At 49.3% G+C, this 21,550-nt stretch overlaps 1 protein-coding gene across 1 annotated transcript in view; it reads right to left on the bottom strand.

The window, feature by feature from the left end:
- Positions 1 to 21,550, bottom strand: part of ANAPC5 (anaphase promoting complex subunit 5) — a 655,776-nt gene that overhangs the window by 36,860 nt on the left and 597,366 nt on the right. The window contains exons 15-16 of the mRNA XM_069619569.1: positions 3,512 to 3,659; positions 1,586 to 1,748 (exon numbers count right to left, since the gene is read on the bottom strand). Of these exons, the coding sequence (XP_069475670.1) occupies positions 1,586 to 1,748; positions 3,512 to 3,659 (311 nt within the window). The remainder of the gene's footprint in view (positions 1 to 1,585; positions 1,749 to 3,511; positions 3,660 to 21,550) is intronic.

The raw sequence follows: 21,550 nt of genomic DNA on the forward strand, positions 1-21,550 counted from the left end.
CAGGTGGAACGGCTGACAATGCAAAACAGGGCCAAATTTAAAATTCTTCTCCTTGTTCACAAATCTATCCACGGCAAGGCACCACTGCATCTATCCCCCTCTATCCAACTCTACAAGCCTTCTCGTAATCTAGTGCTGCCACCTCTACCTCCCAGTGCTTCCTCGCACCTCTGCTCTTTCTCTCTCCTTGCTTTACTTGCATGGAATTCTCTACCCCTGGACATCTGAGAAACGGCCCACAAAAATGTGTTAAAAACCAAACTAAAAGCCTACCTCCTCGCTTCCAAGTTACCCTCTTAACCTACTTTTCAACTACCTTCTTGCTACATTTTTCCTCGATTCTTTAAACTTGCCTCTGTCCGTCACTTACTCTGCCTCTACTCTAGCACTTCATCCATCATGGTCACATTCCTAACACAGCTGACTGTACCACCTACCTGCAGTTAAACATTTCTAATGTTGATTATACTTAATCTTTGTAAGACCACACATGTATTGTGCCCGGTGGCTGTTCCATTTACTCCCCTCCACAACCTGGTCAGATTGTCACTCGAACTTGCCCCATTGTAAGAAGCTCACTGTTTCCCATCAAATCTGATTTCTTATAAATTGTACATTCTTTTATGATCAAAGAGCATTGTTCCTTCCTGTATATAAATACATTATTCACGGAAATTATTCTTGTACCAAAGATGCCTGCCACAAGAGCATTCAGTTGGAGGAGTTTGGATTTCAACAATTCTTGGTCTCCTCCTCTGAAGGCTGTGGCATGTGGGCACTCTATAGACAAGACCATTTCAATTCTATATAGATTTAGCACATCTGTACTCTAAATGCCTTGCTAGACTAATACCCACCTGTTCACGCATGAGCATCTTTACAATCACACAGAGGTTTTTGGCATTAAAATGTCCCAATCAGGGGTTGCATGGTGTGCAAGGATTATAATATCATGTCCAAAATAATTCTATCAGCCATATAATCACCTTCAATAATAACAATTATTTGTTTCCAAGTAATAGGTTGTGTGGCATTATTTTACTAGATAAACTTCACTCAGTTGCCATTTTACATTTGGATGGGCGAGACCTGTAATAGGGATTAACGGTATAAACACAAAGGGCTCCAACCGACAGTGCCCCAAACATCAAATGCCAAAACTGTAGTCCAGAGTACCAACACTAAAACAGTGTTCAGATCTATTATTACTGACTTTAGATTTTGCAAGCAGCAACAAAAACTTTACTCTAAGCAACTGTAACATTGCCTGATTAATGCAATACCTGGATCGCAAAACATTCATTAGGCCAGCAAAATATATGGAACTCAATCATCTCTAATAATTATTTTTAAAAAGATGCAATGTATTAGAAGCTTCAATGCAAAAAGGAGTTGCTGGTCACTTGAGAAAGGTTTGCACCCAAAACAACCAAGGGTCACTAGTGAAATCAAGTTTAGCATACTGTGAAATGTTTTCCATATCACCATCAGCTATTCAGTACCATTGTATGTTTCTCATCAAGCCTCAGTTCGCTCATATTATGAGTAAGGAGGGAAACAAATATGAAAACATAACTGGATATACCTTCTGACTTTTTTTCTGGGCTATATGAAGCAGCAGATGCTACTTGGCATTTAGCCACTAAGAACATAGCACGCCCTTTGTCCAGTACAGCCCCGTGAGCCAGGATCGGTTCTATCGCCATGTGCAGGATATTCAAAGCTTGTTCAGGTATGCCAAGAATAAGCTGAAACAGAAAAAAACAGATAAGAAATATTTCAGACTTACCTGTGTTTTAATGGGCAGCAAGATCATTGTTTCCTAGCAGGATCCTCAATTGGCCAGTACACAGCACATGACGAACAGTTCTGAAACTGCATTTCTACCACTAGTCTGGTGTGTGTATGCAAATTAAGCACTGTTTCACATACCTGTGATAATACTACCAGATTAATTTCTAGAGTAAGGACAATGTTATGCATTATTAGTACCCGGCGAGAGTCAAGCAGAATGCAACACGCATTCTGATTGGCTCTCGCCGGGTCCTTACCCGGCCGAGAATCCTTCGATTCTCGGTCGGGATTCCAGCCGCCTTGTCCTCGGGCGGGGGTGCGTGGCAGCCGCTCAGCCAATGAGGAGGCTCGAGCAGTGCCATCCCTGCTCCAAGCCTCCCCGCGGCTGAGAGGCTGCCTTCGCCCCCTGCCGGGAACTTAGGTAAGCTTTTTTTGTTTTCCTTCCCTCCCTCCTCCCTACCCAACCCCACTTACCTTCTTGCTCCTGCGTCCCTGGTGGGGGACGATGGCAGCCTACAGCAGTGTGGAGACTCGCCCGCTCCGCGCCTCCACACAGCTGGAGGCTTCCATCATCCCCTGACGGCAACGCAGGTACATTTTTTCCTTCCCCTCCCTCCCTTCCGCCCTCCCAAACCCACTTACCTTCTGCTTCTTTTTTTTTTCGGGAGCGGACGCGCTGGGAACACTTGTGTTCCCAGCGCGTCCGCTCCCGATGGCCACCATGGAAAGGGAAAACAGACTCAGTTTTCCCTTTCCTGGTCTTGGTCTTGCTTTTTTTTCTGTCCCGAAACTCTGCAGCATTTCGGGACAGAAAGAATTGCTTTTAGTGCCCCGGTCACCCATATATTGCGGCCCGGGGTACTAATAGCTATATGACCCGAGCGGCGGGGGCATTACCTGAGTCGGTAATGCCCCCGCCGCTCGGGTCATATTGCTCAATTAAACCATGCAAAATTTCATTTTTTCTTTTAGCAGCACGCTGCCTTAGAGAGCATCACAACACACGCATGCATGATTACAGACCCCTGTAGCAAGGATATAATCAAAGGAAGAAAGGATAAGGATTGGGTTGAAGCAAATAGTGGGGCATTGTAAGAGTGGGGGGGGGGGGGAGAGAGAGAGAGAGAGAGAGAGACAGAGAGAGAGAGAGAACAAACATTGTTGTGTGTGCATGAGTGTGTGTGCAACTGTGGTGTGTGCGCGTGCAACTGTGGTAGGAGTGTGTAAGAAGAGAGGGAGGAAGAGAGGGAGGGAGAGACAGAGGGGGGATAAGAGGGGAGGAGACAGAGCAGGGGAGACAGAGGGGGGGAGAAAGAGGGGGGGAGAAAGAGGGGGGGAGACCAACCAACTACTGGTCAAGCCCTTTATCATTATCAACCGTTCCACCCCGTCCAATCTGATAGGTGCCAGAAATATGAAATCTTGATTAAAGTGAAGCCCAAATGCCAGAAACGTATGAAATTGGGCTAAAAGCAAGGGACAAAAAAATTAAATGGCCATCGCCCTCCTCTAAAACGAGGCAAAATTGTGGTTTGAAAGCGTAAAGTGATTTGATAGTTTTAAGATATTGTGACCGTTTTCAAAATACCTCCATTTCATTTTAAAAAGAAAATAAATAAACTACACAGACATGAGCATGGTGCTGGTAAATTAAGCCTCAACATCAACGAGGAGCGAAGTGTGAAAACCCCTGTATGAGAGACATCTAGTTTCAAACCTGGGAGAAAGCCAAGCTGAGAACGTTTTCAGAAGCCAAGTACTGCAGGCGATATTCCCGTGAGAGCGCAAGAGCCTGCAGGAGCACCGGCAGTGCTATAGTATGGCAGGCCGATCTCCAGTACAGCTCAGCTATCGAGAGAAGTGCTCTGAGGAGAACAAGATAGACAGGATGGTTAGTAAGTGCTTCACATAAACATCTCCTCCACAAACATCCAGAGGCTTTATAGCCTCATGCAGTGCACACCCAGGTATATGATGGGAAAGTTACTTACCGTAGTGTCCACTGTACCCATAGTCCTCTTTCCTCTATATTTATGGGGAGTCCTTCCAACGGGTACAGGACCGGAGCCTTTTTTTTACTGCAAACCCATACTTTCCTGTTAATAGCTTCATGCACATGCTAAAGTGTGCCAGCGCTGGGCTTGCCCACCCTTGCCAATTACCCCGACCGGGCCATCTATTACTCCTTTGCCCACTCATCAGCAACTACCAAGAATCCAATTTATGGGGCATAGAGAGGAAATATGGAGGAAAGTGGACTATGGATTTGGAGTACGGAACTTACTATGGTGATTAACAGTTTCTTAATCCTACATCCCATCCCCTTTCCTACACACTTATGGGAGTATGACTAGAAACAGCCAATTTGAAAGGGCCATCTAGCAGCATATCAGCAAACTGGTTTCTATGATGCAGCCTGTCCAAACCTAACATTCACCCTCAAACCTAAATCCAAGCAATTGTGCTTGCAAATGGCTGATGGGGAAGCCCATATAGTCGCCTTACTGATAACATCCTACAAGACCGTCCGCTGAGAAGCGACAGCTGCAGTCTTTGCACGTAACCCATTCTGGGGAAGACAGCTTTTCCAATTTATAACAGTGGCTAATCCCTGCACCACCAGTCATCTGGCAGTCGCCTTGCAAACCTATGAACCATGGTTGTGGCCCCCAAAAGGGATGAATAAAGCAGGCTTCATGATCTACTTAGTCCTGTCTAGATCAACTCTCAAAGATCTCCTCACATCTAGACAACGGAGAGGGGCCTCTGCTGGTGACTGAGGATCTGGGAACAAAGTAAGTAGAAACAGCTCCTCATTGACATGGAATGACAAAACCACCAATAAAAGAAAAGCCAGTCGAGTCCTCAGAACTACCTTAACTCTGTGGAAAATAAATAAGGTTAAAGAAAGTCTGAAAAAGTCTGAATCTTGTTATCATTTCTGGTTGAAATAAGGGCCACAAGCAACACTACCATACAGGAAGGGTGATTCATATCAGTCGAGGTTAATGGCTGAACGCTATATGGGCCAATGCTGTCAACGCCAATTGCGGTCTAAGAAGGTTACCACAAATGGCGGATACAACCTGGTCAGACTCTCCAAATAATGTTGAACTATGGGTTTAGTGGCCAAGAAGGAAAGCCGATCTGAGTTATGGTATTCACGTATGGCTGCTAGGTAAGAATGGCAAGGGTAGATCGAAACCTGTACACCCACTAGGTGAGATATGAAAGACAAAAAATGGAAGTCAGAGGATTAATCGTTTTTTCCAGCACCCAGGATCAAAACCTAGTATACTTGCTTGTATATTGCAAACGTGTTGGAAGGTTTTCAAGTGGCCTGTATGATGGCTATGTTCTCTGAGGAAATGCTCAAATAGTCCATCGTCAATTCCTCAGGAACCAGGTCTGTAAAGTCATTGATTGAGGGAGGGATGACTAACTCTGTCCTGCTGTTGGAGAAGATCATAACAATCTGGCAATCTCCACGTTCCTTCAGTTTGAAGCTTTATGAGGTCAGACAATCAGAACCTGACTGTCCTGATTGGGGCTATCAGTTTCATAGTGCAACCCCTGCTTGCCAAAGATTTCGAGAGTAGCTTCAGAAAAAAAAGCATCCGTGGACAGATTGTTCCATGCCATCTGAGACAGGTTTTCTCAGAGCCCAAGGGTCTGCAGCAAGTCTCACATTTTCTGTTGGTGGTAGGGAGGGAGGGAGTGAGGGAGGGAGGTTTTTGCCATAACTTTGGTGCCTCTGTGAGCACATTGTATTGCATAGCCATACCGATCTGTGAGAGGCCCCATGTGCCAATACCTCAGAGAGAACATCTCACTCTTTAAGGGATTCTTTTGAGCTAAGCACCCACATAAATGCAGCAATGCCAAGCATGTCATAGAATCAAAGGCCCTCACTGATTGAGGTGTCCCACCTCATCGGACATATCTTTGCTGAGATCTGGTTTCTGACTCAGAGCCAAATCCCCAATAGGAGTAGCACCATTGAAGTCTTAGGCCTTGCACAGGTAAGGATCAACCATAGGCACAGGGGGGTTTGTACTGGGCAATAATGCCCACCCATGTTATTGCTCAATTACTCTCTGGGAGAATGTTCAGGAGATTTCAATGTAAATTTACCCATTTCAGGGAGACCTGGAGTAAGCACAGTTAGGGCAAGGGTTGGGGGGACTTCTGGGGGAGAATTCAAAGGGATTCCTTTCCAATCAGTGGTGTGTAGGTCATTTGTACATTCAAATAAATGGAATATGTGGGTTTCTGAGGTTATTTTACAATACTTCTGTCGATTTTAATCCTTTTGTTGGAATATCTTTTGGGCCATGTGACGTCTTGTGTGATCAACAAGTAGGACCATGAACACCCGAATAAGGGGTGAAGGCAGATGTAATCTCCACAACAGGTTGCGGATCACCAGTGAGGGGAGATGCCACTGAAGTAAATACAGTTGGCTTTGAAGTTCTAAATACAATCATGTGACAAGAACACAAGCACTGTAATCTTGGCTGTGCTGGTGGGACCAATGTTCTCAAGCAGGATACTACTTTACAAACACCAGAGAGCTGGATGCAATATACCAACATTTAACCTGCCCATTTTTAGAAGTGCATTTCCCTATGGTGAAGAGTTTGAGCGAGGACTGTATGACAGAATTGATCACTGATTTTGATTGTTCACATTGTGAAACTTGTTCACATGTCCTTTTATCACCTGTATAAGATCAAGAAAATCACTAACCTATGTTTACATGCATATAACGGCTGTACGAGCTGATGGGTAAACTTTGAAGAGCAATAGTATTCAAAAACGCTGTACAGAACTTGATACATGCCATAAATAATTTTCTATGCAAGCTCTGCACGATTTTTTAATTTGGGACAAGAGACAAGATTGCATCCCTAATGTTTGAATCCAATGGCTGGATTTGGAACTGCTTGTGGATGGCAAATCGCAGGTTGACACTAGCTCCCTCATCCAGCACTATGAAATCCTTCCTCAGGTCTGGATCTACAACACTGTTAAGTAGCTACTGTCTTGAATGATGAAAAAGTTAACATCTCAGTCCAGCCACACCCAAAAGCACATCGAACAGGTGGGCACAAAGCAGTTCTGTATTATTTTTATTTTTTTATTTTTTTATAACTCTGTTTATCGAGTTTTAGGGCTTAACAACATAACAAGAAACATGAATCATCGGCATACAACAAGCGAGAAAGGCAAAGCATAACATAGCAGCATCAAAGACACTATCAAGGCAAGAGGGGGGGCATCGCAGGGCCAGGGGCCAAGGACAGTTGCAGGTCAAGGCGGGTAGATAAAGTCAATCAAGATGCTGAGCTGTATCGACCGGTGGGGTTTACTGCGCATCAAGCCATTTGTCCCATATTTTCCTGAATTTGCAGGGGCAACCCCGCGCATTGTATATCCGGTGTTCCGAAGCCGCACACCTGTTCAGGTCATTCCTCCATCGGTTCAGGCACAGTGTGTCTGCGGAACCCCATTTGGCCGCGATAAGTCTCTTGCCAGCCCCTAATGCTATTGAGAGGAACATTTTCCCATGTTTTGTCAGGTCTACTTCCCCCCAGATGCCCAGGAGTACCATTTTGGGGTCCCTAGGGATTGGTGTTCCCATGGCGGCAGAGATCGTATTAATGCAGTCCCCGCAGAAGAGCTGTAACACTGGGCATTCCCATATCATATGGTAGAAGGTGGCGGACTCAGTTTTGCACCAGATACATGTCCCATCATCTAGTCCCCCCCATCTGGCCATTGCAGCCCGTGAGTGATAAGAGCGGTGGAGAATTCTCAGTTGTATTAGTCTGAGTTTATTTTCTATCCCAATTTCCCTGGGGGACATCAATGCATCGACCCAGTCCTCTGGCTCCAGTTGACCCACATCCCTTTCCCACTGTGCTTTGAGCTTGTCAAGCTGCGTAGTCCCAAAAGAATTGAGGGCCTGATAGAGAGTGGAGGTGACCTTTGAAGGGATGCCTTGGGGGAGGATATTGGTCTCAATGGGCGAGCATGGGGGTATGTCTGTCGTGTATGGGAATTGGGTGTGGATGGCGTGGGCCAACTGCGCGTGTCGAAACCGGTCCATGGGCGTCAGATCAAACTGTACTTTCATAGTCTCGAAGTCTAGGATGCGCCCCCTCCCCTGTATCACCTGTGCCAGTGTGTGTATCCCTTTTGCGTGCCAGTGGGCGAAAGCACCCATTTTCACTACTTCTGGGAGGAGTGCGTTGTGCCATATAGGTTGGGACAGTGTTGGAATTCCTTTCCAGCTGACCAGTTTGTGTGCTTCCCGCCAAGCACGGCGGACATGGTGAATCGTCTTGGGAAGCCTCGGGAGACGTTTGTGGGTGGCATACAGTGTCTGGAGTGGGGATAATGGGGCCAAGGTCTCCAGCTCGATACGGATGTGCGGTAGTGTGGGGTCAGCATGCATCCAATCATTTACCACTCCGATCTGTGTTGCAAGGTAGTATGTACGTATGCAGGGCAAGCTGATACCCCCCTCCCAGACCGATGTTTGGAGCGTATCAAGGGCAATTCTGGATTGCCTCCCTCCCCATAATAGTGTGCGGAGATTCCTATCGATAAGTGCGAAGAATTCCTTGGAGATGGCGAATGGGGCATTGTGGAGGAGTCTGGGGAGGGTCATCATCTTAAATAGTGCGGCTCTACCCAACAGCGACAGGGGGAGTGATTGCCAGTGGGAAGTGTCTCTGTTGAACCGCTCAAGCACAGGTTGTAGGTTCAGTTGGGGGAACCTTTCAAGTGTCGGGTCGAGTCGTATGCCTAAGTATGTAAATTCCCTGATAGAGATGTGGTATGGGCAGGCCTCAGGAATCGCGGAATCACCACCCTGGATTGGGAAGTAAATGGTTTTGGTTTCATTCACTTTCAGATCCCGCAAAGTTCTGATATTCCCTAAGGATGAGGGAAACAATAGGGCAGGAGATGCATGGGTTACTGAGATAGACAAGGAGATCGTCCGCATATAGCGAAAGGCGGTCTTCACCCCCTCCCGGCCAGGCGAACCCGGTCCAGTTGGTGTTAGCTCTGAGCTCAATAGCAAGTGGTTCGATAGCCAGGAGGAAGAGAAGCGGAGACAGCGGGCACCCCTGTCTCGTACCCCTACCCAGTGGGAATGGTTTAGAGGATCTGCCGTTTACTCTTACCGTGGCCTCCGGGAATGCATAGAGCAGCCTGACCCATGATATGAATGCTTGTCCCAGGTTCATCCGGTCCATGATTGCCCACAGAGCGTCCCACCCCACCGAGTCAAATGCCTTTTCGAAGTCCACCGCCAGGAGGGTTAGTGGGACCGGTATCTCTTTGACTCTGCACAGCGCCAGTTGGACCCTGCGTAGGTTCATACGAGTGGACTTGTTGGGCATAAATCCGCACTGGTCCGGATGAATAAGGGTCTCTATTACTTTCAGAAGCCTGTTGGCGAGTGCTCTGGCGAGGACTTTGGCTTCTCCATTAATTAATGAGATGGGGCGATAGGAGGCACATTCCTCCGGAGGTTTCCCAGGTTTACGTATGACTATGATGCATGCCTTCCTGAGGTCCGGGGGGAGCGCCCCGAGTTCTTTGCTACATAGGAACATGCGGTGCATATGGGTCGATAGCCCACCTCCGAGGTATTTCCATGTTTCTGTGGGGAAGCCATTGGGGCCCGGGGTTTTCCCGGGTTGGAGCTGTGTTAGCGCCTCTTGCACCTCGGTCTCTGTGAGTTCCGCGTTCAGGAGTTCCGACTGGCGTCGCAAGAGTTTCGGGATCTCGACCCGGTCGAGGTAACGGGAGGGTGCAGCCAGCAAGCTCTCGGCGGGTGGGGCGTAGAGCTTCTCATAGTAGGTGGCAAATGCTTCGACAATGTCAGAGTCGTCCGTGAGTAGTGTGCCATCCGGTGACTTGATGGCAGGCACATGTCCCCTGTTTTGTTGCCGCCTCTCCAGCCAGGCCAGTGTCTTATTTGCTTTGTCGCCGCATTCATAAATTTGACTCCGGACGAGCTGGTGGGCAGTTCGTGCTGTGTCCAGAGCTAGGTTACTGAGGGCATCTTGTGCCGTGGTCAGGGCATCCTTCGTCTCCCGGTCGCTGCGTTCCAGGGCCTGTCTTTCACACTCCAGGACATATGCCTCTGCCTCTCTGATCTTCTGGGCTTGTCTTCTCTGGTGGGCAGAAACCGCCGAGATAGCTTCTCCCCGAAGAACTGTCTTATATGCCTCCCAGATCGCGATCAGGCAGTCCACTGAGCCCTCATTGAGCTCGAAAAACTCTGTTGTCTTTTTTTCCAGTTCCTCTGCTTTCTCGGGGAGCCGCAGGTGGTATGTATTCAGGCGCCAGTTGTGATCCGGGCCTGGGCGGGCGCTCTTCAAAGTTAAGAGGAGTGGAGAATGGTCCAAAACGCCCCTTGCGAGGAACTCAGCAGCCAGGAGTCTGTGGTTTATGCTACTGGGGATGAAGGCATAATCAATCCAGGAGAACGATTTGTGCGCGCCAGAGAAGAATGAGAAACCGGCCTCGTCGTCATGGAGAGAACGCCATGTGTCCGTCATTCCCAGGGCTTCGACGAACATGGCGAGTGGCGTAGAGGTGGGGCGTGTTAGGAAAGATTTTGTAATTGTAGGTAATTTTCCTTCCATGTGGCAACCCCTAAACTTTTTGCTGTTGTTTTTCACCTTGTTCTTGACTTTGCCAGAGAAGTGCAGCCTTCTGCCGCACTCCTCTGGGCTTTTGCTCGTTTCTTATGGGGAAACTGACATGCCCTTAAGACAGTCAGTACCGGGAAACGCTGTTTCCCGTAGTTTCTTTTATCATGTTGCGGCTTTCGTGCAACATGGCATAAGAGGGCACTGTAAGCTAAGTTACAGCTCTCTTGGGTCTCTAGCCTTCTACAGGCCCTAGATACTCGTTTAGGATTGTATTTGATCGGTGCAAGTGATTCAGGGACGGGAATGGTGGCAGCGATCGTTTCTTTATATTTTGAGCTCCTTTTGGCGTTATAAGCACGTTTTCGGCGCTTAACCCAAAATGGTGGCCTGGCTCCCAAAATGGCCAGACCACGAGGCTCCTTTGTCCTGTCCGCTGACCGTCTTGCTCCCTTCACCTTCCCCAGGTCGAGCCGACCCGGGGCCTTCCTTATTTGGGCATGTACTTTCCCGCGAAACACGGATGCTTTCGCGGGCTTCTACATGTCTTTTGTGTGCCTCCAGGATGTGGACTGGGATGTCTGGTCCCAATACACATCCTGGGTGCCAGAGAGTCTAGGGTGGTGTGAATGCCTGGGACCACCGTGGTCCGTGATTGGTCCACGAATGGTGTGTGTGTTGATGAGCGGATCTCCCATTGGGTCCCCTCCGTTTTGGCGCGAAGGGAACCGTGGATAAGAGGGGGCTGGAAACACCACTACCATGTCGATCTCCTGAGTTCTCACGAACAAAGGAATACAGGAGCCAAGTATCCTGCAACCAAGAGGCTGGACCGAGGAATCTCTGGTGACCCGCTGAAGGACTCCTCCTTTGCACTGCTGTCGTCCTGTGAAACCCTTTCCTCCTTTGATCGAACCAGAAGGCCTGTACTGGTGCTTCGACCTTTGGAATAGCAGGAACAGCTATTCTCGGCGACTTCATCATCTCCTGCCAGTAAGCCTTCGGAAGCGTCTCTGGGCCATCCAGTTGACTGACCAGCTTACACGGGAGTCTTGCTCTGTAACCGCCGCCAGGTTGTGTTGTATTTCGAATCCTTGTCACTCTCACACGCTTAGTACACTTGGCGTTCCCAAGTCTGAAGTGAGTAGTGTACATTTGGCTCAGATACACACGGCCGCTCCGTTGCCCTGCTGTGGTGACAAAACTGTGCAGGTTTCTTCGATTGGGACGTCTTTTTTTACTCAACACGACGACGAGGCGTTCCCTGCTCTTCTGAACCTGCCAGCTGCTGAAACTGACGCGGAGAAGCCTGGGTCTGCTTGCATCGGGGACCGGTGAGTAGTATAGCTAGGATCTGGTCGCCCTCCTGCAGTAGCCCATTGCTTTTCCCCACTGTGTAAAAACAGCACCCTTTTGTCCGTACTCGCGCTCTGCTTCTGCTCACTGTGGAGGCTGCGCTTGAGTCGTGGAACCTGTTCTTCTTCTGTTGTGCACTAACCCGAACTGCCTGACTTCCTCCGAAGAGCTTATCCTTTTGCCCGTTGGCACCAGCGTGTGCCGGTACTTTGAGCACAAGGCTCCACTCTTCGCAGGGCTCGGACTTCCATCTAGTTAAGTGCCTCTGAAGGCGAACTGAGTCTAAAGCATTATCGCACTGCCTGTTTTCCTTCCCTTTCAGGTGGACTACACATTTCGTGCATATAACTCTTGCGACTGTCGTATTTGTATATATATTGTGTTGATATGGTATGTGTTGGCTTACTATTGTGATAGTGTGATTTTCTCGCTACGGTCATTATTTTAAAAGCCTTAAAATAAATGTGTATATATTTTTGATATAACAACTGTTTGGAGTAGTTTGTAAGCGCTCTTGCTTTGTGTGCTCATTGCGGGCTTTCAGTCACCCTCACCCCTCTTGAGACCTAGTCTTGACCGCCGCGATCGCTACCTTGATTGGTCTGGCTCGTCCAGAGGTTACCCTGTTCCAAGTAATTAGGTTGGCCTTCTGAACTTCTGCGCCACCAGGACAGAGTTCAGAAATCCGTCTTAACAAATTGGTGTACAGCGGTGGGATACGACTGAAGGTATCCAGTGTTGCGCACGAACTAAGGCATTTCAGGTTATTCCAACCAGGACACGTAGTGAATTGTTGTAGTATAACTTTAAAAAGGCCATAGTCCTATCTAACAGTATGGAAACAAATACCTTGTTAACTTTAAATGTTTCCAAATCAGAAACATTGAAGAAGATGTGTGCGGAGAGAGGTGTTTCCTCTCAAGGCACTAAATTGGAAATGATCCAAAGAATCGTGGCGTGGCAAGAAGCGCAGCTTGACGCTATAACTTCTGAGGACAGTGCAGAAGGTGGTGGGGCTGCTCTCACTGGTAGAACCGACGGTTCTGCCGCTGCACTGATCCATCGCGACCACGAGGACAGGGAGGATGTGATGTCTAATGTTTCCTCTGCCAGTGTTGATGGGGATGCTATGCTTGAATTCAAGAAGCAAGAGCTGCGGTTTAGGCAGCAGGAGCTTGAATTCAGCATAGCCAAACTAAAAATCGAACAGGCAGAAAAACAAAAAGACAGGGATCACCAGTTGGAACTGGCCAAGCTTCAGGTTGCAAATGGGTCCAAGGGTCCTGGACATGGGTCTGGGGCTTCCTCTCATCCACGGTTTCCGAAAGATCTGCTCAGTGTGTATGAGGAAAGGAATGACATTATGGACTGGCTGAATGCGTTTGAGTATGCATGCGAAGTTCAACAAGTTGACAATGCTGATAAGATTGCCTGGTTACTCAGCAGACTGCCCCATTCTGGCTGTAGTGCCATTATGGAAATGTCGAAGGCTGAGCGAGCTGATTTCGCAATGTTAAAGCAAACTCTCATTTTAAAGTTTGGGAAGACTCCGGCCCAATATTTGAAACGTTTCAGAGAGTATAAGAAAAAGGAAGGTGGTACTTGGGTATCTTATGTCACTGAATCCTTGAAAAACTTAACTGGCTGGGTCGAAGGTTATAAGGTTTCTACCTTCGAAGGCATGATAAATCTTGTCATGCTGGAACACATTTTTGCTTCTTCTTCCCCGGAGCTTAAGCAGCATTTGGCCGATTCGAAGGAGATAGATCCTAAGAAGCTGGCCATTGCAGCAGACTTATGGGTGTCACATCGAGTGTCCCATAAGGACAAAACTCATCCTGGTAAGCAGGAGGAAGGGAAAAAGTCCAAAGATATGGAGGGTGGAGAATCTGCTAAATCTTCTTCCCATAAGGGCCACAAAAAGAAAAATAAGGGTAGGACACAAGAGAACTCACAGGGTAGTGGAGGTCAGCCTCCGAAACAAAACTCTGGTTACAATAAGCCTCCCTATGTAAACAGACCCAATGGATCTTGTTTTGCTTGTGGAGCAACTGACCACGTGAAGGGGGATCCCCGTTGTAAGGTTAGACCTTTGGGGGTCCACTCCGCTAATCTGGCCTTCTCCTCCTACGAGGAAGAAGAGATTACAGGAGCATCCTTCTCCTCAGACTCATTTCCCAGCGGGATAGAGGCTGAGGTAGTTTTAGTGTCGCTGGGTTCCTGGGAGCCTAAAGTCGCAGAGGCTTATGCTAGGATTCCGGATAATACCAAGCACTACTTTAAAGACAGTGTGCTGATCAATGGAGTGGATACTCCAGCTCTTAGGGATAGTGGGTGCAGTCGCACTGTAGTGGATTCTAACTTGGTAGACTCAGAGGAAGTTGCCAGAGCTACTCTGATGCCCACTAAGTTGGCTGATGGCCCCCTCCGTATGTTTCCAGTAATACCTGTAAATCTTACTTTAAATGGTACAGCAGTCAGGATTCCAGTGAGCATTCAGAGAAACGTCCCGGGAAAGGTCTTGTTAGGTAATGATCTCAGAGCTTTAGGGCTCGTAGGAGACACTGCCGAAAGACCCTACACACGGTCTCAAGCACGGGCAGCATTGGCCAAGACCAATACGCCGCCCCAGCCGAAGGGGAAACCCAAGGCGAAAGGAGTCGACAAGTCACGACGAGGGAAAGAGAATATTCCCCCGAGCTCGCCTACCACTGCGGTGGAGGAAGTTGGTCAATCGCCCGGGCCTGACGAGGAGGTGGCGATGCCTGAAGTATTCGAACCCAACGATCATCCTGAACTAAAAGACTTGTTAGTTGAAGGAGGTCCTGATAGGGACGAATTCAGTAAAGGCCAACGTGAGTGCCCATCTCTGGAAGGCCTAAGGAGACAGGCCTGCTCCCAGCTTGAGGGTGAACCTCCTGGGAAGCATAGGATGTATTGGGAAGGTGGACTCCTGTATAGTGAGCCCACAAAGTCTACAGAAGGAGACCATAGGAGGTTGGTGGTTCCCCTTGCTGTTAGGCCCTTCCTCCTGCAGTTGGCGCATGAAGTTCCCCTTGCTGGTCACCTTGGTATGAAGAGGACCAAGCAAAGGTTATCCATGCACTTCTACTGGCCCAAGATGGGGGTGCAAGTAGAAAGTCACTGCAGGAGTTGTGCCTCCTGCCAGTTGTCTGGTAAGGTTGGCGCGACAATCCAAGCTCCGTTGGTACCGCTCCCAGTTGTGGGGGTACCATTTGAAAGGGTAGGGATCGACATTGTTGGCCCCCTTGACCCGCAAACATCCTCGGGCAATAGGTTTATCCTGGTGCTGGTCGACCATGCAACCAGATATCCTGAGGCCATCCCATTGAAAACTGTAACTGCCAAGTCAGTTGCAAAAGCTTTACTTGGCATATTTACTAGGGTTGGCTTCCCTAAAGAAGTTGTGTCGGATCGTGGCAGCAACTTTATGTCGAAGTATATGCAGGCTATGTGGAAAGAATGTGGGGTCACCTACAAGTTCTCTTCTGCATACCACCCCCAGACCAATGGTCTGGTGGAACGTTTCAACAGAACGTTAAAGAGCATTATTGGGGCTCTGGAGGAACCTCAGAGAAGAAAATGGGATCTTCTTTTACCATGCTTACTGTTTGCCTACCGAGAGGTACCACAGGAGGGTGTTAGCTTCAGCCCCTTCGAACTTCTGTTCGGTCATCCTGTACGGGGACCCTTAGCCATCGTCAAAGAGGGATGGGAGATGCCCACTCCCCCTGTTACTACCAACGTAGTTGATTATGTGCTAGGGCTCAGAAAACGGATGGTACTTCTGATGGGCTTGGCTAGTGATAAATTGAAGGCAGGGCAAGCGCTGGTGAAACATTGGTACGACCAGAAAGCTTCCCTCATCAACTTTACACCTGGTCAGCAAGTCCTGATCATGAATCCCATAAGGCCTCGAGCTTTACAGGACAAATGGTCAGGCCCTTACACAGTGGTGGAGCCCCTGGGTGAGGTTAACTATTTAGTGGACCTTGGAAGGCCTGGACAGGCTCCAAAAGTGTTTCACGTGAATAGGCTGAAGGCTTTCGTCCCAAGAGTCGAAATCGCAGCACTGCTACTGGCTTCAGAAGTTGAGGAAGAGGAGTCTGAACCTCTCCCCGACCTGTTCCAGAGCGGTCCTTCAGATAGCTCCTTTGAGGGTGTCCGAGTGGCCCCTCACCTGACTTCTGATCAGCAGGCTGAGGTGAAAAGTTTGCTTAGGCAGTTTTCCCCCCTGTTTTCACAGTCGCCTGGTTTGACACCTTGGTGCAAACATAACATTGACACAGGAGACAGTGTACCTACCAAAAGTAGGGGATACAGGATGTCAGACAAAGTACGGTCTTGACTTAAGACCGAGGTCAACAAGATGTTAGACCTTGGGGTGATTGAACCCTCTAGTAGTCCTTGGTCCAGCCCTGTGGTTTTGGTTCCAAAGGCAGGCACTTCTGAATTGAGGTTCTGCGTGGATTACAGGGCTCTGAATGCTGTCACCAAGACAGATGCACACCCTTTGCCTCGAACAGATGAGCTGGTGGATACTTTGGGTGCCTCCAAGTACCTCAGCACGTTTGACCTCACTGCTGGCTATTGGCAAATAGCTTTAGCAGAACATGCCAAGGAGAAGACAGCATTTTCTACTCCAGACGGCCTTTACCAATTCCGGGTAATGCCGTTCGGGTTGAAGAATGCACCTGCCACTTTCCAGAGGCTTGTGAATCATGTGTTGAATGGGTTGGACGAATTCGGTCTTGCATATCTGGACGATATAGCAGTTTTCAGTGCCACCTGGGAAGACCATGTGAAACACCTCGGGATTGTGCTCCAGGCTCTTCAGAAAGCCCACTTGACCATAAAGGCTAGTAAATGCCAGATTGGACAAGGCTCAGTGGTTTACCTTGGACATGAAGTAGGTGGAGGGAGGATACAGCCTCTACCCAGTAAAGTACAAGCAGTACAAGACTGGCCTACCCCCACTACGCAAACCCAAGTGAGAGCCTTCTTAGGACTCACGGGGTATTACCGCAATTTTGTGGCAGACTATGGCACCATAGCTGCTCCTCTGACTGCCCTCACAACTCCGAAGAAACACAAGAAGGTAACTTGGACCGACGAGTGTGAGAAGGCCCTCAATGGCTTAAAAGACTCCTTGTGCCAGGCCCCTGTCCTCAGGGCCCCTGATTGTCAAAGACCTTTTATCGTGCAGAACGGACACCTCTGACACTGGGATAGGAGCTGTACTATCACAAGTAGATGAGAAGGGTAAGGAACACCCTATCGGTTTTATTAGTCGCCAGCTTAAGGACAGAGAGCTCAGATGGTCCACGGTAGAGAAAGAATGTTTCTCTGTTGTGTGGGCCCTAAGGAAGCTGAGGCCCTACCTCTATCGGACCCACTTCACTGTGCAAACTGGCCATAAGCCGTTAAAGTGGCTAATGAACATGAAGGGGGAGAATCCAAAGTTGCTTAGGTGGTCCATAAGTCTACAAGGCTTCGACTTCACTATTGAGCATAGGCCAGGTGTCCAACATAGCAATGCTGATGGGTTGTCCAGAATGTTTAACCGACCTGAACAAGAGACTCATCCAGGGGTGGATTAGTTCCCCCTGTCCATAGTCTGGGAGGGGTGAGTGTTAGGAAAGATTTCGTAATTGTAGGTAATTTTCCTTCCATGTGGCAACCCCTAAACTTTTTGCTGTTGTTTTTCACCTTGTTCTTGACTTTGCCAGAGAAGTGCAGCCTTCTGCCGCACACTCCTCTGGGCTTTTGCTCCTTTCTTATGGGGAAACTGACATGCCCTTAAGACAGTCAGTACCGGGAAACGCTGTTTCCCGTAGTTTCTTTTATCATGTTGCGGCTTTCGTGCAACATGGCATAAGAGGGCACTGTAAGCTAAGTTACAGCTCTCTTGGGTCTCTAGCCTTCTACAGGCCCTAGATACTCGTTTAGGATTGTATTTGATCGGTGCAAGTGATTCAGGGACGGGAATGGTGGCTGCGATCGTTTCTTTATATTTTGAGCTCCTTTTGGCGTTCTAAGCACGTTTTCGGCGCTTAACCCAAAATGGTGGCCTGGCTCCCAAAATGGCCAGACCACGAGGCTCCTTTGTCCTGTCCGCTGACCGTCTTGCTCCCTTCACCTTCCCCAGGTCGAGCCGACCCGGGGCCTTCCTTATTTGGGCATGTACTTTCCCGCGAAACACGGATGCTTTCACGGGCTTCTACATGTCTTTTGTGTGCCTCCAGGATGTGGGCTGGGATGCCTGGTCCCAATACACATCCTGGGTGCCAGAGAGTCTAGGGTGGTGTGAATGCCTGGGACCACCGTGGTCCGTGATTGGTCCACGAATGGTGTGCGTGTTGATGAGCGGATCTCCCATTGGGTCCCCTCCGTTTTGGCGCGAAGGGAACCGTGGATAAGAGGGGGCTGGAAACACCACTACCATGTCGATCTCCTGAGTTCTCACGAACGAAGGAATACAGGAGCCAAGTATCCTGCAACCAAGAGGCTGGACCGAGGAATCGCTGGTGACCCGCTGAAGGACTCCTCCTTTGCACTGCTGTCGTCCTGTGAAACCCTTTCCTCCTTTGATCGAACCAGAAGGCCTGTACTGGTGCTTCGACCTTTGGAATAGCAGGAACAGCTTTTCTCGGCGACTTCATCATCTCCTGCCAGTAAGCCTTTGGAAGCGTCTCTGGGCCATCCAGTTGACTGACCAGCTTACACGGGAGTCTTGCTCTGTAACCGCCGCCAGGTTGTGTTGTATTTCGAGTCCTTGTCACTCTCACACGCTTAGTACACTTGGCGTTCCCAAGTCTGAAGTGAGTAGTGTACATTTGGCTCAGATACACACGGCCGCTCCGTTGCCCTGCTGTGGTGACAAAACTGTGCAGGTTTCTTCGATTGGGACGTCTTTTTTTACTCAACACGACGACGAGGCGTTCCCTGCTCTTCTGAACCTGCCAGCTGCTGAAACTGATGCGGAGAAGCCTGGGTCTGCTTGCATCGCGGACCGGTGAGTAGTATAGCTAGGATCTGGTCGCCCTCCTGCAGTAGCCCATTGCTTTTCCCCGCTGTGTAAAAACAGCACCCTTTTGTCCGTACTCGCACTCTGCTTCTGCTCACTGTGGAGGCTGCGCTTGAGTCGCGGAACCTGTTGTTCTTCTGTTGTGCACTAACCCGAACTGCCTGACTTCCTCCGAAGAGCTTATCCTTTTGCCCGTTGGCACCAGCGTGTGCCGGTACTTTGAGCACAAGGCTCCACTCTTCGCAGGGCTCGGACTTCCATCTAGTTAGGTGCCTCTGAAGGCGAACTGAGTCTAAAGCATTATCGCACTGCCTGTTTTCCTTCCCTTTCAGGTGGACTACACATTTCGTGCATATAACGCTTGCGACTGTCGTATTTGTATATATATTGTGTTGATATGGTATGTGTTGGCTTAATATTGTGATATTGTGATTTTCTCGCTACGGTCATTATTTTAAAGGCCTTAAAATAAATGTGTATATATTTTTGATATAACAACTGTTTGGAGTAGTTTGTAAGCGCTCTTGCTTTGTGTGCTCATTGCGGGCTTTCAGTCACCCTCACCCCTCTTGAGACCTAGTCTTGACCGCCGCGATCGCTACCTTGATTGGTCTGGCTCGTCCAGAGGTTACCCTGTTCCAAGTAATTAGGTTGGCCTTCTGAACTTCTGCGCCACCAGGACAGAGTTCAGAAATCCGTCTTAACAGGGCGGCATCCGGATCTCCTATGAGATCTATCGAGAACGGTGTCCATGACCTCGTTAAAGTCCCCTCATCTCACCCACAGATCGGCCTCTTCCTCCAGGAGGACATGTCGCAGTTCAGCCAGTAGTTCCTTTGTGAGCGTGGGGGGGCCATAAATTGCTGCGAGGCCCCATTTTTCGCCCCAGACATCGGCGAGCAACAACACATATCGGCCCCGGGGGTCCGCTCTGACCTTCCTAACCTGTAGAGGGACGCGTTTGTGAACGAGGATCATCGTCCCTCTGGCACCTTTCGTGAATCCGGCCTGGTAGGTGTGTGGGTAGTTGGACCTTTTGAAAAAATTGGAGTTCGTGCCAATCAGGTGTGTTTCGTTTAAAAGAGCTAAGTCCGGCGAGTAGTGATTAAGATATTGAAGCACCAGCCTTCGCTTTATGCTGGAGCCCAGTCCGTTAACATTCCAGGACAGTAAGGATATCTTGTTGGAGGTCATCCTATCTGCGTGGGTGCTGTAGCTCGTCATCTGGACGGATCAATGGCAGTTGCATAGTGTTCGAGGGGGCGCAGGGGTGCCCCCGCAGAGGAAACGCCAGTGGGTCGCTCCATGACGACCCGCCAGACGCTTGGAGAACCAGTGCCCGTCGGTGTCATGCCTTCTCGATTCAAAATTCGGATTCCTTATATACCTAAAACGCCCCCCTTCCTGTACTTCACCCCCTACTGGGAGCACCTTTCGCCTGCATACGTCTGCTTCCAGCCTTCTTGTCTCGTGAATCCGTTTCCTTAGGTCCCCAAAACTCCCCCCACCCTGTACTTCCCCCCCCCCAACTGGGAGCACCTGTCGCCCAAACATTAAACTTATAACTTGGTGAACTGCAGCTTCCCCGGGATGATCCGAGCTCGGGTGGTAACCGCTGCGGGATCCCTCGGACTGCGCTTGGGACTGCGGTGCCTAGTCGATGGCGGCCGCAATAATGTAGTTGCCGTGGTATCCCGTGGCGAGTTAATTTCCGTGGTGCCCAGACCTCATCGGTTCCCTGTGGTATTTTTGATGGAGCGCTGTGGCGATTCGATTTCCGAGACTGTCTGAGTGTGGGTCGGTGAGTTCTGTCCAGGTCCGGGTTTGCGGACAGACGGTCCAGAGGGCGAGCGTCGGGCTGCGGGCCCATTGAGGATCTGCATTTCAATTCAGTCCCATGCTTCTTTGGGGTTGCGAAATAGGTGGGTTGTGCCCTCATGGTGGACCTTGAGCGTCGCTGGGAAGAAGAGAGCGAACTTGATTGATAAGGAGTGGAGTTTCTTCTTGACAGAATCAAACGATTGGCGGGCCTTTTGGACCTCTTTAGTATAGTCCGGGTTGAACCCCACTTTGTAGCCATTATATGTAATTGGACCGGAGGCCCGTGCCATCTGCAGGATAGCGTCTCGGTCCCGATAGTTGAGGAGACGTGCAATTATTGTTCAGGGCGGGGCTCCTGGGGCAGGTCGCCCGGTGGGTACCCTGTGTGCTCTTTCGATAGAGAAGAATTTCGACAGTTTCCTGGGGGCGAAGATGTGGGTCAGCCAGTCTTCCAGGATTAGTTCGACACTGGGGCCTTCCTCTTTTTCCGGGATCCCGAGGATCCTGAGGTTATTGCGACGTGCCCTGCCCTGTCTTCGGCTCGGTATTCGAGTTGGTCGACTTTTTGGGCAATTATGGCAAGTTGTTGCTCCAACTGGCGGACGTTATCTTCTGTGTCTGACACTCTTTGTTCCGCTTCTCCGACCCTGGACGACAGGTTGCAGAGATCTTGGCGTAGGAGAGACACTTCCGTGGAGACTCCACCTATTTTGAGTTCCAGCGATGTTCTCGAGTCCCCAATTGCCTTCATTACGTCATTCAGGGAGAGTTGGGGGTCCTGATTTTCTTCCCTGTTGCCTGCTTCCACCAGGCTATGTGTCTCCTGTCGCAAGGGGGCCTCCACAGTATAGAGGTC

The sequence above is a fragment of the Ambystoma mexicanum genome, chromosome 10 (assembly GCF_040938575.1).
Source record: "Ambystoma mexicanum isolate Mex_15411 chromosome 10, UKY_AmexF1_1, whole genome shotgun sequence".
Taxonomy (NCBI): Eukaryota; Metazoa; Chordata; class Amphibia; order Caudata; family Ambystomatidae; genus Ambystoma; species Ambystoma mexicanum.